At 44.6% G+C, this 13536-nt stretch overlaps 1 protein-coding gene across 1 annotated transcript; it reads right to left on the bottom strand.

The window, feature by feature from the left end:
• Window positions 1–2040: 2040 nt before the first annotated feature.
• On the bottom strand, window positions 2041–13263 carry APOBEC2 (apolipoprotein B mRNA editing enzyme catalytic subunit 2). Its single transcript, XM_004043972.5, has 3 exons — window positions 12947–13263; window positions 4666–5230; window positions 2041–2454 (listed from the first exon to the last, which is right to left on the bottom strand). Exons 1-2 carry the CDS (start codon window positions 13093–13095, stop codon window positions 4687–4689), a joined length of 693 nt encoding a protein of 230 aa, XP_004044020.1. The 5' UTR covers window positions 13096–13263; the 3' UTR covers window positions 2041–2454; window positions 4666–4686.
• Window positions 13264–13536: the final 273 nt, after the last annotated feature.

The following is a 13536-nucleotide window of genomic DNA, read 5'->3' as shown; positions in this document are numbered from 1 at the left end:
TTAATCATGAAAACAAGTGAAATAATGTATGTTAAATGCCTGGCAGAGTACTTAGCACAGAGTAGTGACCCAATAAATCAGTGATTGTCAAAAATCCTTATGAGTCTTCTTTAAAAAAATAAAGGCCACTTCCTCTCAAAAAATTCTCACACCTGTCATCTCAGCACTTTGAGAGGCTGAGACTGGAGGATGACTTGAGCCCAGGAGTTTGAGACCAACCTGGGTAACATAGCGAGACCCTGTCTCTACAAAAAAAAAAAGAAATTAAAAATTAGCTGGGCCTGGTGGTGCAGGCCTGTAGTTCCAGCTACTCTAGAGGTTGAGGCGGGAGGATGGCTTGAGCCTGGGAGGTTGAAGTTGCATTGAGCTGTGATTGTGCCACTGCACTCCAGTGTGGGCAACAGAGCAAAACCTATCTCAATTAAAAAAAAAAAATTTGGTGGTGGAGTGGGATGGCCACTTCTGTGTTTTTAACCTCCATAGAAGATTTGGATGTGCAGCCAGCTGGGGTCTAAATATTAGTCCTCTTTTCTTCCGAAGCTGCAAAGACCAGTCGTCTATTGTGGTCATGGTAGGAAAATAAAGTTCATGGATTTAGCCAATGGTTCAGTATCAGAGCTATTCGGGAAACTAGACATTTTCTTGTTTTCCCTTACAGTGGTGTTGAGAGTTAAAACAGCCAGACTTGCTATTGATTTTCTCCCTGGAGTGACTTTGGGTCTGTCACAGGACTTGCTGCTTTCCCAAGTATAAAAGAACAACTGTATTTTAGAAGGGGCTGGTTAAAACACCAGGAAAGTACTGGTTAAATATAATCTTTGTACTTTAGACTGTGTTCTTATCACATATCAGCCTGATAAGAGGCAGCAGTTTCAAAAAAGTATTTCACTTTTGTATTTCTAGGTGGAACAGACAAGTTCTTCATGTTGTTGGGGTAGGGGCAGTGGAGGGTCAAGTTCATTATCAAACTTTTAGATTGAGGCTTTTCTTGAAGCATTGCTTTTGTCCACATAAAGTTGAAGGGAAAAAGGAAGGAGAGATTGTCTAAATACACAAAATTTAAAGTGAGAGTGGGGGATAAGAAACTTAAAATATTTTGCTTAACTCTGCAATTACAGATGCTCCTCAACTTAGGTCTATGTCTGGGTAACCCCATCTTAAGTTGAGTTCAGTTGAAGGGTGTACTGAATGTGTATGGCTTTTGCATCGTTGTAAAGTCAAAAAATTGCAAGACAAACCATTGTAAATTGAGTACCATCTGTAAACCTTAACACAAGTCAAAACATGGATTTTCTAGGCTTCCTTTACTTTTAAAGAGATTATGGTTATTATTATTATTTTTTTCTTGGCGTTTGAGCCTTGATTCTTTAGACAAAACCTAGTCTCATTCAGGATTGGCTGTAAGTGGAATTCTGGGACTTAGCAGGAATGTGATAAAGCACTTTGTCATTTGCCGATAGTAGTCTTGGGTCAAATTCCGACGACTTATCACACTTGAAGCCTGGGGAAAGGAGGCATGTCCTGGTAATCAGAGTGAACACATTATTCCTGGAAACCTAGTTAGAGTTTGGCAAACACCCGGAAATTCACCTGTGAATTTTTGCTTCCACATAGGACTCAAACAAACCTTTAAAAAAAAAAAAAGAGAGACTTGACATCATCCTGCCATTACCATCAAACACCATGTATTGAATACTTGTAAATGATTGTATATCTGAACATTAAACTACTACTTTTCACTCGCTCCTCTCTAATAAAGAAGCTAGTTGCTTATTAACTGGCATTTGGGATGTGGCTACCTTAGATTTCTCATGCTTTTTGTTCCACCTTCTGCCCTATTACTTGCCTTCAGAGAAGGGAAAGGCCCTCACTTGATTGTCGTAAGAAGTCTGTATGGGAGAGTTATTCTGCATTGTCTAGGCAAGTCTTGGTTTAACCATGGCTTGGTTCACAGCCTGGAGTGTCCCTGTGTCTGGACTAGCTCACTTGTCTGTGGCAACTTCCAGATGTTCAAGTTTCTTAAAAATCTGGCCATGGGAAAAACACACCACTTCTTTTATTAATGTTGCTGTTTTTCTTTTTTTAAAAAAATACCCAACTTAACATAAAATGCATATTTCAGAAATCTAAACCTCGGGTCTGAGGCTGTTTGTGTTAAGCAGCCCCCTTGGGTGAGCAATTAGGACCTTCAGTCCCATAGTTGACTGGAGCCCATGTATGGTTGCATTTCTCTCCTTGCAGGTCACTTTCGTCCTTCCCGAGAGCAGCATTAGAGAGAGAGGCACAGCCTAAATAAACTACAGCATGAGAAGTATATTTCAAGTCCTCTAAGGGCCTTGTCCAGTATGATTGGTTGGTGTCAAATGTTGTCCAGCTCCAAATGGTATTAGGAAGACAGGCATGTCCCAGATGGCTGTACATGTCATTGCTGTCTCTTGGTGGCAGCAGGAATACCTTGGTAAAACAAACAAAGAAAATGTGTTACTGAGAGCCCTGCTGGCCCCCAACAATGACTAGTTTCTTTTTGAACTAAGGTTTCTGTGTGCCCTTCCCAACAAGTCCCTGGATTTCTCCTCCATAGTTTCCTTTGCAGGATTGGGTAAATTTACCGGGATTGACTAAATCAGAAGCCAGTCTTTCGTTCATGTTTTGATGTGGTTTACACAGAAAAAGCCCCAGAAGAGATCTGGTTTAACTCTGGTCTTTTGACTAAATATAGGATTAAATACTATTTTGTCATTTTAAAAAAAAAAAAACGGAAGATGAAATAAGAAGTATGTAAAATAAGACACTTTATTTAACAAATGCTCATTTCTCAAGATTATTTTAATTAAGCAGGGTTGTTCTTTTGGGCTTTTAGATTACAGCTCTTATCTCATGCCAGTTTTTTTTTTTTTAACTTGGTATATCTTAACCTTTCCCTTCACAAACATGAGCAATTCAAATAGAAGACAGGGAAGCATGTTAATGGGTCCAGATAATACAGTTATATTTGAAATCACTGAAAAAAAAAAAAGAAAAAGCTCTAAGGACTTGCTAGTTAGGCACCTGGGCCCTTGACTCTGAAAGATGTCTGAAAGGAAAATATACTGGGGTTAAATTTTAAGCTGCCGGTTAGTCTGTAGAATCTATGTTGGGTTTATAATTACAGTGATAGTACATACACTAACAAAATCTTCAAGGAATTCTAAAAGTTAAATTTTATATTCTCAGAGGACACCCTCAGAAATCTGTTTTGACTACTGTTCACCACTATCAAGTGTCTTATTTTATGTGAGCAGAGTACCACACAGTATACCCTATCATAGGCTCACTGACTTCAGTGACTGGGTCCTGCTTTTTAAAAGAAATGGCTGAAAGTTGTATCTTCATGGGTTGGCAAATGCTCAGCTTGAGAATGATCAGGTGCCCATGTGCATGTCTAGTAGAAAACACCTGCCAACATCAAGCTCTGGAACATTGATATTTCCTAAACGTGTCTATGAAGCAACATCTTCTCTTAAGGGTGTTAGGAGTGAGAGAGACCAAAAGTAAATTATCTTCATGGAAGCTTGTTGTTTTCATGTTTTAGTAATATGTGAGTTGTTGCAGGATTAAAGTTGGGTAAGAGTGTCGTGAGTACCCCTCCTCTATTACTGGAAGATTTTGATCAGTAACTGGGGCCTTGCAAAGGGGGCTTCGTCATAGCATTTCTGTAGGCGCAAACTCAATCAGACTAAATGCAAAAAAGATAGTAAAGGATCCTTTAGCCCTCTTTCCTGAGGGTAATTGGCCTGTTTCTGTTAGAGTTTAATTTACCCTCAGGAAGAGGCCAAATTGGCCTTAATTGTGGCCTAATTATTTGCTTAAATAGCTAATCTTTCTCCTTTCACCTCTTGATATCTGTAAGAGGTTACTTCTGAGCTGCTGCCTACTTTACAAATGTCTTTTTAACTCTTTAAATATTCCTGCATGGACTAGCTTGTTGCTATATTATCCCCATTCCTGCATTTGACATCCTCCATGAATTCTACTGAGGTCTTCTCAACATAAGGAAAATGTTCCCGTATTGTATTTCCACACAGCAATTATTGGTCTCCTTCAAAGTGTAGCCATTTGTTTGAAAACATGAAAGCAGGTCTGGCTTAAAACAAGTTAAATACCAGTCCATTTGGGGAATTTCAAAATTACCATAAGTGAAAAAATTGTCCCTGAAGGACTAAAAAACATTCATTAGAGAAAAATGGAATGGTAAGATTGCCAGTGGATATGGGAGCGAGGCATCTAGAAGGTGTCTGGAATTAGTAATCCCTGACATGTACACAGGGGCATACTCAGAGGATTTCAGTATCTTCTCTGCTGTGGTTCAGTAGCAGGTGCTTGCACCATCTAAATCTTACCAAAGAAGGTCATCTTGCCTCATGAAAGTTTTAGGATTCCTGTCAACCTTGAGTATTCTAAGTTAGGGGAAAGTTACTTTGATACGAAAGTGTGGGAGGGAAAAGTTTAGAGAGGGATTCAGAGGAAAGAGACATGTTCTAAACTATTTTTTGCAGCCAGTCAAAAGCAGAGAAATGAAACCCTTCCAAAGGAAAATCAGACATATCACAGATTCTACCTGACCTCACACCTTCTACTGGAGTTAACATAATAAAGTGTTGGTGCCATGGCACCAGGAAAACTCACGTGAGGCAAAGCCCAGTTGCCCTACTTCAGGATGTCTGCCAACTTCTCCTCGTAGTATAGGAAGTTCTCCTGAATGTCCTCCCAGGGCTGAAAGGCCTTGGATTCACCCTCTTCTTGCTCCACAAAATTCTGCCAGACATATTCGAAGTCCTGGGGCTTCATGATGCGCAGTTTACAGCCAGCCTCCTTCAGCTTCTTCAGAGCAGCCTGGATCTCCGGCTCCTCCCACATGAAGAGTCGACCCACCAGAATAAGCAGACGCAGGTTCTTGGTCTTGCTAAGGGTTTTGATAATGCGGTCAGCACACGCTGCACAGGGGCTGGAGGACACATACCAGGTGACATTGTACCGCAGGGCTGGGTCGAAGGCTGGCAGGATGGTGTTGAAGAAAGCTTCCTCTGCATGGGCAGCCGCATGCTCATCCTCTAGGTATCCCCGAGATGCCTGCACTTGGCCCCCCTTGCCCTGTGCTTCAACCACATAGCAGAGGAAGGTCTTGTTCCTCCCGGAACTGTACTCCACATTCCGGAACTGGAATTTAAAGAAGTTGGCAGGCAGCCGTTCTCTGTAGGTCAAGGAGACAAAAGGACAGGAAAGAATGATAAGTTCTTGTTTCTAGAACCAGCCTAGAGTAGGTAGCTCTTCCAGGTCAGTATTTCAGAAATGCATTCACTCTTACTATAAATAGGTCTTGTCTGTGGTAACGTCAGTGACAAAAAAAAAAAAAAAAGCATTAAAAAATCCAAAAGGGTTTATCTGAAGGAGAGGAGAATTTGGATTGAGGTGTGCATTTTGGTCACCCTACTAGGACATTGTCTCCACCATCACTCTTCCAGCACAACATACCCCTACATTTCTAAATCACTGAATCTTTAACCTGCCTATACCTTAGAATCACCTAGAAGACTGAGAATGTCAATGCGTGGGCCTCATGCCAAACCAGTTAAATCAGAACATGTGGAGAGGTGGTCCAGGCATCAGTATTTTTAAAAAGCTCTCTGGATGATTCCAATAAGTGGCCAGGTAAGTAGCAAGCATATAAAATTTCTCATGACAGAGCAAAACAAAGATTTTGCAGAGCATTTTATGCTTTTTTCTCTTCCTTGTAACTCATGTAAATTGCATCTTGGCATGAAATGGCCTAAAACTTGCAATAACATGCTCTCCTTCTCAAGTGACTACTTCTCAAGTCTGTTTACTTTCAGGTAAAGGGATTGTCACATGCTAAGTGTCCAAGAATTTTTATCTGTGAGGACAGACTACTCAAGGGTATCTTGGGATAATTAAGCCTGTATTTAGTATTGAGTTACCTCCAAATCTTAAAGGACTTGGTCTCTGCCCTCCAGATGCTTATAATTTAGCAGCTAGATTGCAGCTGGACAGAGAAGATGTAAATAAAACAGCTGAGAACATTATAAGACTGCTAAAATTGGATAGGTACAGTAAAGGAAGTATTATGAAGGTTCTCGAAAGTTTGGCCTTGATTCAGGAGGCAGTAGAGAATTGTTACAGGTTCTTGAGAAGGAAAACAATAAAAATGATGTCCATGCAAGATTACAGTCTTGGCAATAGGCAGATAGTGTGAAGCTGAGGAAAAGCCTCAAATTGAACAAGTCCGGTAGGTATCTTAGGACACTAAACTTGGTGATGAATTGTGTGGGTGCCTTTGAGGAGGAGATGGATGGTTAGGAAATGAAAACAGCAGGAAAAGTCCAGGAATTTTGAAAATTTTGGTAATAACAAGGAGAAGAAAAAAGAGAAGGGCCAGAGAAGACATCAGAGTTGAAGATTGTTTTTACTTTTATGTGTATGTGTGTATTTTTCTAAAATAGGCAAGATTTGTTCAAGTTTGAAGTCCAAAGAAAATGAATTTTTAATAGGAGAGATGAAAAATGTCAAGAGAGGAGGAGATGAGTACCAGCTAGAAAGATTCAATGTTTTCCTTTTTAAAAATCTCTCTGCCTGCCCCAAGAGATACCTATGGCACCATTAATTCTACTATTGCCTGTCTCCACCTCTTCTCTTTCCCCAAAGAAGTCAACAGACTCCCTGGGCTGCAGGGGAATCCCTGGTATCCCAGGGCCTTGGCTGCCTAGGGATAAGCAGCAGATGCCAAAGAAATGAGTAAACTTGACTTATTTCCCTGCAGGATTCCCTCACCCCCACCCATCACCAAAATGTATCCACCCAAGTTTCCATGTCCCGTGCTGTCAGGTTCATTTTCCACTGTGGAGATTGATGTGTTTGAGGACCCAGCCCCAGGATTCCTTCAGGTACTATACTTAGCTCTCTAAGCCCTTGTGTCCCTAGTTGGAGGTGTTTGTTGTTTACTTAACATTTTAGGAGAATGGATCGCCTGATGTTTCCCTGCTCCTCTTCTCAATCCCTGTCAGGCGTTCACTTATAGTGAGTGCTCCCCAAAGGTACTCACCCCACCAGACCACTCCTCAACTTTACCAGTTGCCAAATGGTCCCTTCACTTCCCGGAGTGGCTTTTTGCTTTTGAGAAGCTCAGAGCTTACCGTTCCTGCCCAAACTTGCTCTTCAAGGCCTTTTGCCACCCTCCCCAAGTCTAATCCAGGGCCACCTATATGATGGATTATCAGGTGGAACCCTGGCAAGTATTCATGGCTACTCAAATAGCTTGGAAGCTTAAACAGTAGCTGCCGTGTGGTCCCTCTTTTCCTTCTGGAGCTCCCTATAGCTCAGCTGAAAGTATGAATTTAGGCCAGTGTGAATTTGGCCCAGCATGCAATTGCAAATTGGCTTTGATGGTTGTGAGGTGACTGTTTCTTTCTGCCCTTCTTAAGCTCTGACATTTTCCCCTCCTCGTCTTCCCTAGGCAAGAGGAGAAGACCCAAAGAAACCTGAAACCCAAGGGAGAGGAAGAAAGGTCATCTCTCTATAAATACCGGTTTCCAACCCCTCTGGCCAGCAGCCCTAGAATCTACTCTGTCCCTCAGCAGGGCCTTCTGGACTAGATGCCTCAGGAAAAGAAGTGCTTTCAAGGAGCAAAGGAAAGGCAGGGAAGGTTTGGTTCCTAGTCGTTCCCTTGGGCTTGCTCAGAGACTAAACTTGCTTGATTTCTGAATGGGTTTCTTGGTCTTCTAGAAGGAGCAAAAAGGTCAGATGAGATTCTTTAGGCCTCTCACAGACCGAAATAGCTAGGTCCTGGGGGGAAACCAGGAGAACAGAGGTAGTAGAGGTCTGGAATTTCTCCAGGGAACTAGACAACATGGCCATCTTGGGCAATTTTGTAGACTCACAGAATAAATTAACACTATTATGCCCACTAGTGGAAGGAAGGAAATAATGACACCTAACTTGTTAAATCATCACCAGCAGTTTTTTTTAAGTAGCATGATAGGCCTAAGTATCATATTTAACTATAGCCCTTTACATTTAACCCAGAAAATATTTTACTGGTAAAGGTGTGTGTGTGTGTGTGTGTGTGTGTGTGTGTGTGTGTGTGTGGTGGGGTGGTGGTGGTGGGTGGTGGTCAGTAGAGAGATGCTGGTAGTAGATTTCTTTCCCTGATCTAGTCACTTCCTCATGCGTAGAAACCTGTGTGTGTGTGTGTGTGTGTGTGTGTGTGTGTGTGTGTGTGTGTGTGGTGGGGTGGTGGTGGTGGGTGGTGGTCAGGAGAGAGATGCTGGTAGTAGATTTCTTTCCCTGATCCAGTCACTTCCTCATGCGTAGAAACCTACAGCCTGATTTCTATTCCCTCTCCCCAGCCTCTGATAGCACCTTGTTAAGCACCATTTCCTCATGCTTTCTCCAAACAAGGCCAGTCACACTTCATCTGCTTAGACCCAGGCTACTGGACATTTCAGTTCACTTGGGAGGAAACAGAGAGTCCAAATATCTAGAAAAAAAATTGGGAAGATAATCTGCTTGATGGAGGGAGAAGGGATGTGAGTAAATGTAATACATTTTTCTCAGGTTCACATTCAAAACGTTTGAATTTTCTAAGCGTAAATCTATACTGTGAAAGGAAGCAACCCAGAGGGCAGTTGAAGCTGGACTGAGATTAAACATTTGCTCCAGAATAATCCATGAGTGGAAAAATCTACTCATAGGTAATTATGTGTTGACTTGTTTCAGCTTTCCCTCACTAGACCTGTTGGTGACTGGCGTGAAAGAGGGAGGATTGCTGGATTCGTTGGCCTTCTGCTTTCTCAGACCACTTTTCAAAGCGGATACCAAGGAGTGGGCATAATCAGAAAGAGTAGTAAGAGCAGGAGTAGAGGGTTCTAGCAGCCTGACTCCCTAGAGCTGAGAAGGGAACTCCAGATTGTGGGACTGGATGGGATTTTGCCCAAGGGAAACCCTGAACTTGCCTGTTTTCCCTGGTAGGCATGGTCTTCACACCTGAGCTTTGACCTGCCCCCAACCCTCTGTGGAAGGCAGGTTGGCCAGAGTCAGTGGGCCGCCTTCTCTTCTTGGTGACACACCACCCAGCGTGCTCCAGAGGCCAGGGTGAGGGTAAAGGGCTGTGGCTGGCGTTAACTGGTGTCGAAGTCCCCTCACTCGTTATCTCACCCTTCTCCTCTGGACACTGCCTCTCTGTGTTCCTTACATGGCCAGAGTAAACTACTGGTAGCTAAAGAAGTGGTTAGAAGAAGAATCACTCTGTGTGCCATTTATCTTTGTTCCATAATAATCCCTGGGATAGGAGGTTCTGCTTTCTGTAAAAACATACACAACATAACTAGAGACAAAGCCAAGCTCACATCAAGGGTGCTGCCAGGCAGAGCCACAGTCACTTCTCACTGGGTTGGAAAGCTGGGGAGACAACCAGCTCTCGTGCCCCAGAGCTCTACTAAAACGTGCTGTGTCCAGAAGCAGGCATGAGCCAGGGGAATTCTTACCTAAGCCTAGTGCTGCTGGATCGTCATACACCCTGAGCTGCTGTCCTCAAGAAACCCTCCCCCAGTTCATTCCCTGTCTTGTCTGACAGACAGCCTAAGAACCACCCAAAAGGTTCTTATTCATTAGGTCATTCATTTATTCGACAAATACGTATTGAGTACCTATCAGGAGCTAGGTGCTAAGGATAAAGCAGTGAAAAAGACAAAGTGCTGTCCTCATAGAGGTTAAATACTAACAGGGGAAACAGGCAGTAAATGAAAAACTCTTATTCAGTAAATATAAAAAGAATCCTCTCTGGTTTTTTGGATGCAGTGTGATGATTTGGAGTCAGACAGTCCTGGGGTTCACATCCTACTCCATCAACAAGCTTTGGCCATATGACTTAATCCCTCTGAGGCTTAGTTTCCTCACCTGAAAGAGTGAGTAATCCAACTTCTAAGGTTTTGGACAACAGTGGACACTCAAAGCTAGTCTGGGCACAGTGGCCCACGCCTATAGTCTCAGCACTTTGGGAGGCTGAGGCATGAGGATTGCTTGAAGCCAGGAGTTTGAGAGGAGCCTGGGCAACACAGTCAGAACCCATCTCTATAAAAATACAAAGATTAGCTGGGCGTGGTGGCATGCACCTGTAGTCTTAGCTACTTGGGAGGCTGAGGCAGGAAGATCACCTGAGCCCGGGAGGTTGCGACGACAGTGAGCTGTGATTGCACCACTGCACTCCATCCTGGGCAACAGAGCAAGAAGCAAGACCCCATCTCCAAAAAAGAAAAAGGAAATTGATGTATGATACATATGATGCCTTCTCCAGGCCTCAAATTGTATCCTTCAGAGCTCCGTCTTAAGCATTACCGAACCTGATCCCTTTCCCACTGCTCTTCCTCTCACTTTCAGAGGTTTCTGGTTTTCAATGGTGTGCTGATAAGTGTAACACTCATCTCTCTGATAGAAGGAAGAATCCCCAATTTCTAAAGTTTGCTGATTTCCATAAGGTAAGTACTCCCATTACAGAGATTTCAAGCTCCCGAGGTGATATCACTGGATGCAGAGTAGGGAAGAGACTTGTGAACCAACAGGAACTGGCTTCAGCATGCTACGGCAGGCTTAGGCCCTTTTCCAGAACATTCTACCATGTTATTTTGTTAATGTGCTCAGTTCCGCTTTCTATCCTGAATGCCCTATTCAACCAGAATCGCTATGAGCTGGGCATCTCTCCTTCCTACCAGCTACCCTCCTCATGTCGGACTGTTTCCGGAAAAGCCACCTGCTCTTCTGCTAGTTTTTGGCCCAAATATAAGGAGCACTAAAGATCTTCCCTATAGGAGACCAGGCTAGAAAAGCTGCTTTGCTGACCCCCTTGACTCCAGGAGGGAGTCCTGGGGGGAATGCATCTCAAGAGGGAAGGAGAGGAAAGCTATTCCCTCACCCTCTCCCTGCACAGACCCAGCTGCACCTCTGGGCTATTTTAAGCCACCTGTTTACCCAGAGGGGCCCAGGAGACGGCTCTCTACAGCTGTTACTTGTGGCCAGGAAACACTCAGCGCTCTGCCTCCCACCTGAACTGTTCACAGAATGCTCAGAACGTTGCCCCTTCTGTGCCTCTTTTTCTGAGCCTTGGGTCCTCACTACCTCCCAGATAGAGATAACGTGGAGCTCTGGGAAACCTGGGATCCAGAATGAATAAGAGACCAGTAGAAAGGATACTTTGCTGGGAGTAAGATGTGCCACCTACCAGTTCTGTGGTTTTGGACACACCATTCAATCTCTCTGAGTCTCAGTTTCCCCCTCTGTAAAGTGGCAATAATATATCTCCCTCTCCTACCTTTGTGCTGAGTGTTGAATGGTCTCATGTTCATGAAACTATGTTGTGATTATAAAGCCCTGGACAAATGTAAGTTATATCAGTGGACTTAACCCTTCAGGATCCATTGCTCTGGGACCCCCAAAGCATGTTCAGCTGAACAAACATAGTCTAATTCTGTTCTTGACCTACCCTGCCTCTGTGTTGGAAAGCCACACAGAGTGTAGTGTGCACACGCCTGTGTGTATGACTAAGGATAGCGTATACCAGCATGCTGAGGTGTTAGAAAAAGGCTCTCCTTCCATAAGAAAGCCACTGGAATTGAGGACTCTCCTGGCCAGGCTGCCTTAGGCTTTCTCTGTGTCTATATTAATCTGTGCCCAGCTGCTCCGTTAATCCTAGGATGAGGGTGAGATTAGTTGGGTGGGCATGGGCAAATGGAAATTCAGGGGCTACTCTTGCCTCAGGAAATAGGATGCATTTTCCCTTAGGTTCTCTTGAAAATCAGAAAACATCTGAGCTGGAAGGGACCTTACTACTATAGATCTTCATGTTATAAGTGCTAAAACTGTGGCTGACTGGAAAATCACTTGTCAAGCTTGAAATATCAAGTCCAAATTGCCACTCAGGGCTTCCTTTCCCCCTTGAAAGCATCATGCTTCCTTTCTTCCTGAAACTTCTCTTAGTCTCGCACCCACTGTGCCTGTGGTCATTCCTGGAGACCCCATGAAGGAAACGTTTGGTTCAAGGAGGAAATATGGCCTCATAGATTCTCTTTTTATTCTTTGCTCAGGATTTTGAAGGGTCTTCCACTACAGGAATAGAAAGGGAAGAGGAAGAAGACTACTTAGTTTTATTCCTGGAGATGGCATAATCTGGATAAGACAGAGGTACCCTGCACACAGTCCCCTCCTTGCAGTCTGTAGACCCTTTTCTTTGGGTCCCAGTTCCTCCAGGCAATGCCTGAGCATGTTGGAACAGCTCCTGTGTCCATAAGCTCCTGGGCTGCGTTATCTGCATGTAATTTCTCTGTTTCTCTGTGGGACAGCCCCTGAGGAGACTCAAAAGATTTAATAAGAAAAAAGCTGCTTCTGAGTCTTGGGAAAGGATGGATCTATCTTTCCTGTCTTGGGAGCATCTATTCCAGGAAGAAGCTCTAAAGAAAGGGCTAGAGGCCTATGGCTAGTGGAGAGACCCACTCAGGAATAGAGAAGTTGAGGGGAAGGGGTGCTTTGACCGGAGCCACATATAGATGTGCCAGTCTCATCCTCTGTCCTCGCCAAACTCCCTGGGACTAAGCTTCTACCCAGAGAGGCAGGTGGCCGTCCCAATACCAGGAGGCCTGAAGGGTGGTTTTATTCTCTGGGCTCTTGCCTCCAAGGAGCTCCTCCTACCTCTCCCTGATTAGAGAGCCCAAGGTGTCACCCTGAGAAGCCAAGAGAATTTGCTGCTGGGTCCCCTACCACCCCTGCCGGGCCCACTGGTGCACTCTCACTGCTGCAGGGTTGTAGCTGGCCCTGACGCCTAATATAACCATCCTGAATTTCCACAGCCTAACCCAAGGCTGCACTCTTCTAGGGAGCAGAACCCTGGCCCACATCTGAGGCTTACCCTGTGACAATCTCAAAGGGCGGCAGCTCAATCAGCTCTTTCAGCTTCTCAGGGTCGTCCAGGTTCTCCAGATCCTCCCCATTCTGGGAGGCAGCCTCAGTGGCCGCAGCAGCCTCAGTGGCCGCAGCAGCCTCTTCCTTCTGGGCCATGGAGGGGCTGTGGCACAGGAGTCACTGAGGGAGAGGAGAGAGGCAGGCAGGTCTGGGCCAGGCCCTGGCGGCAGAGTCCCAAGCAGCTGTCAGCAGCTAAATCTGGCTGGGGATGACGGGAAAAGGACCCAGCAGGCCAGGCTTCGTGCTTTCCCCACTTAGCCACAGGCTTTATAGCCAAGGCCTCCTGCCCCTCCCCCAGGCTCTCTCCCTCTATCTTTTTTTAATTGAGTGACAGCGGGTGCTGGGGTGGGGGAATGGAAAATCTGGCCATTAGTATCCCCTATTTATCAGTAGGCAAAGACAGGAACCTGGCAGGTGGGTATGGCTTGGCCTGCTCTCTTCTCCCTCTCCCTCTCAGCTCACCTTATGTTCTCCCCTTTGTTTCCCACCCAAATTCCCTAGCTCCACTGGGGGAGAGTGTGGAAGGGGCCCCAGGGC

This window comes from Gorilla gorilla, chromosome 5 (assembly GCF_029281585.2).
Source record: "Gorilla gorilla gorilla isolate KB3781 chromosome 5, NHGRI_mGorGor1-v2.1_pri, whole genome shotgun sequence".
Lineage (NCBI taxonomy): Eukaryota > Metazoa > Chordata > Mammalia > Primates > Hominidae > Gorilla > Gorilla gorilla.
The sequence above is the reverse complement of the archived record's forward strand: the minus strand, read 5'-3'. Positions and strand labels throughout refer to the sequence as shown.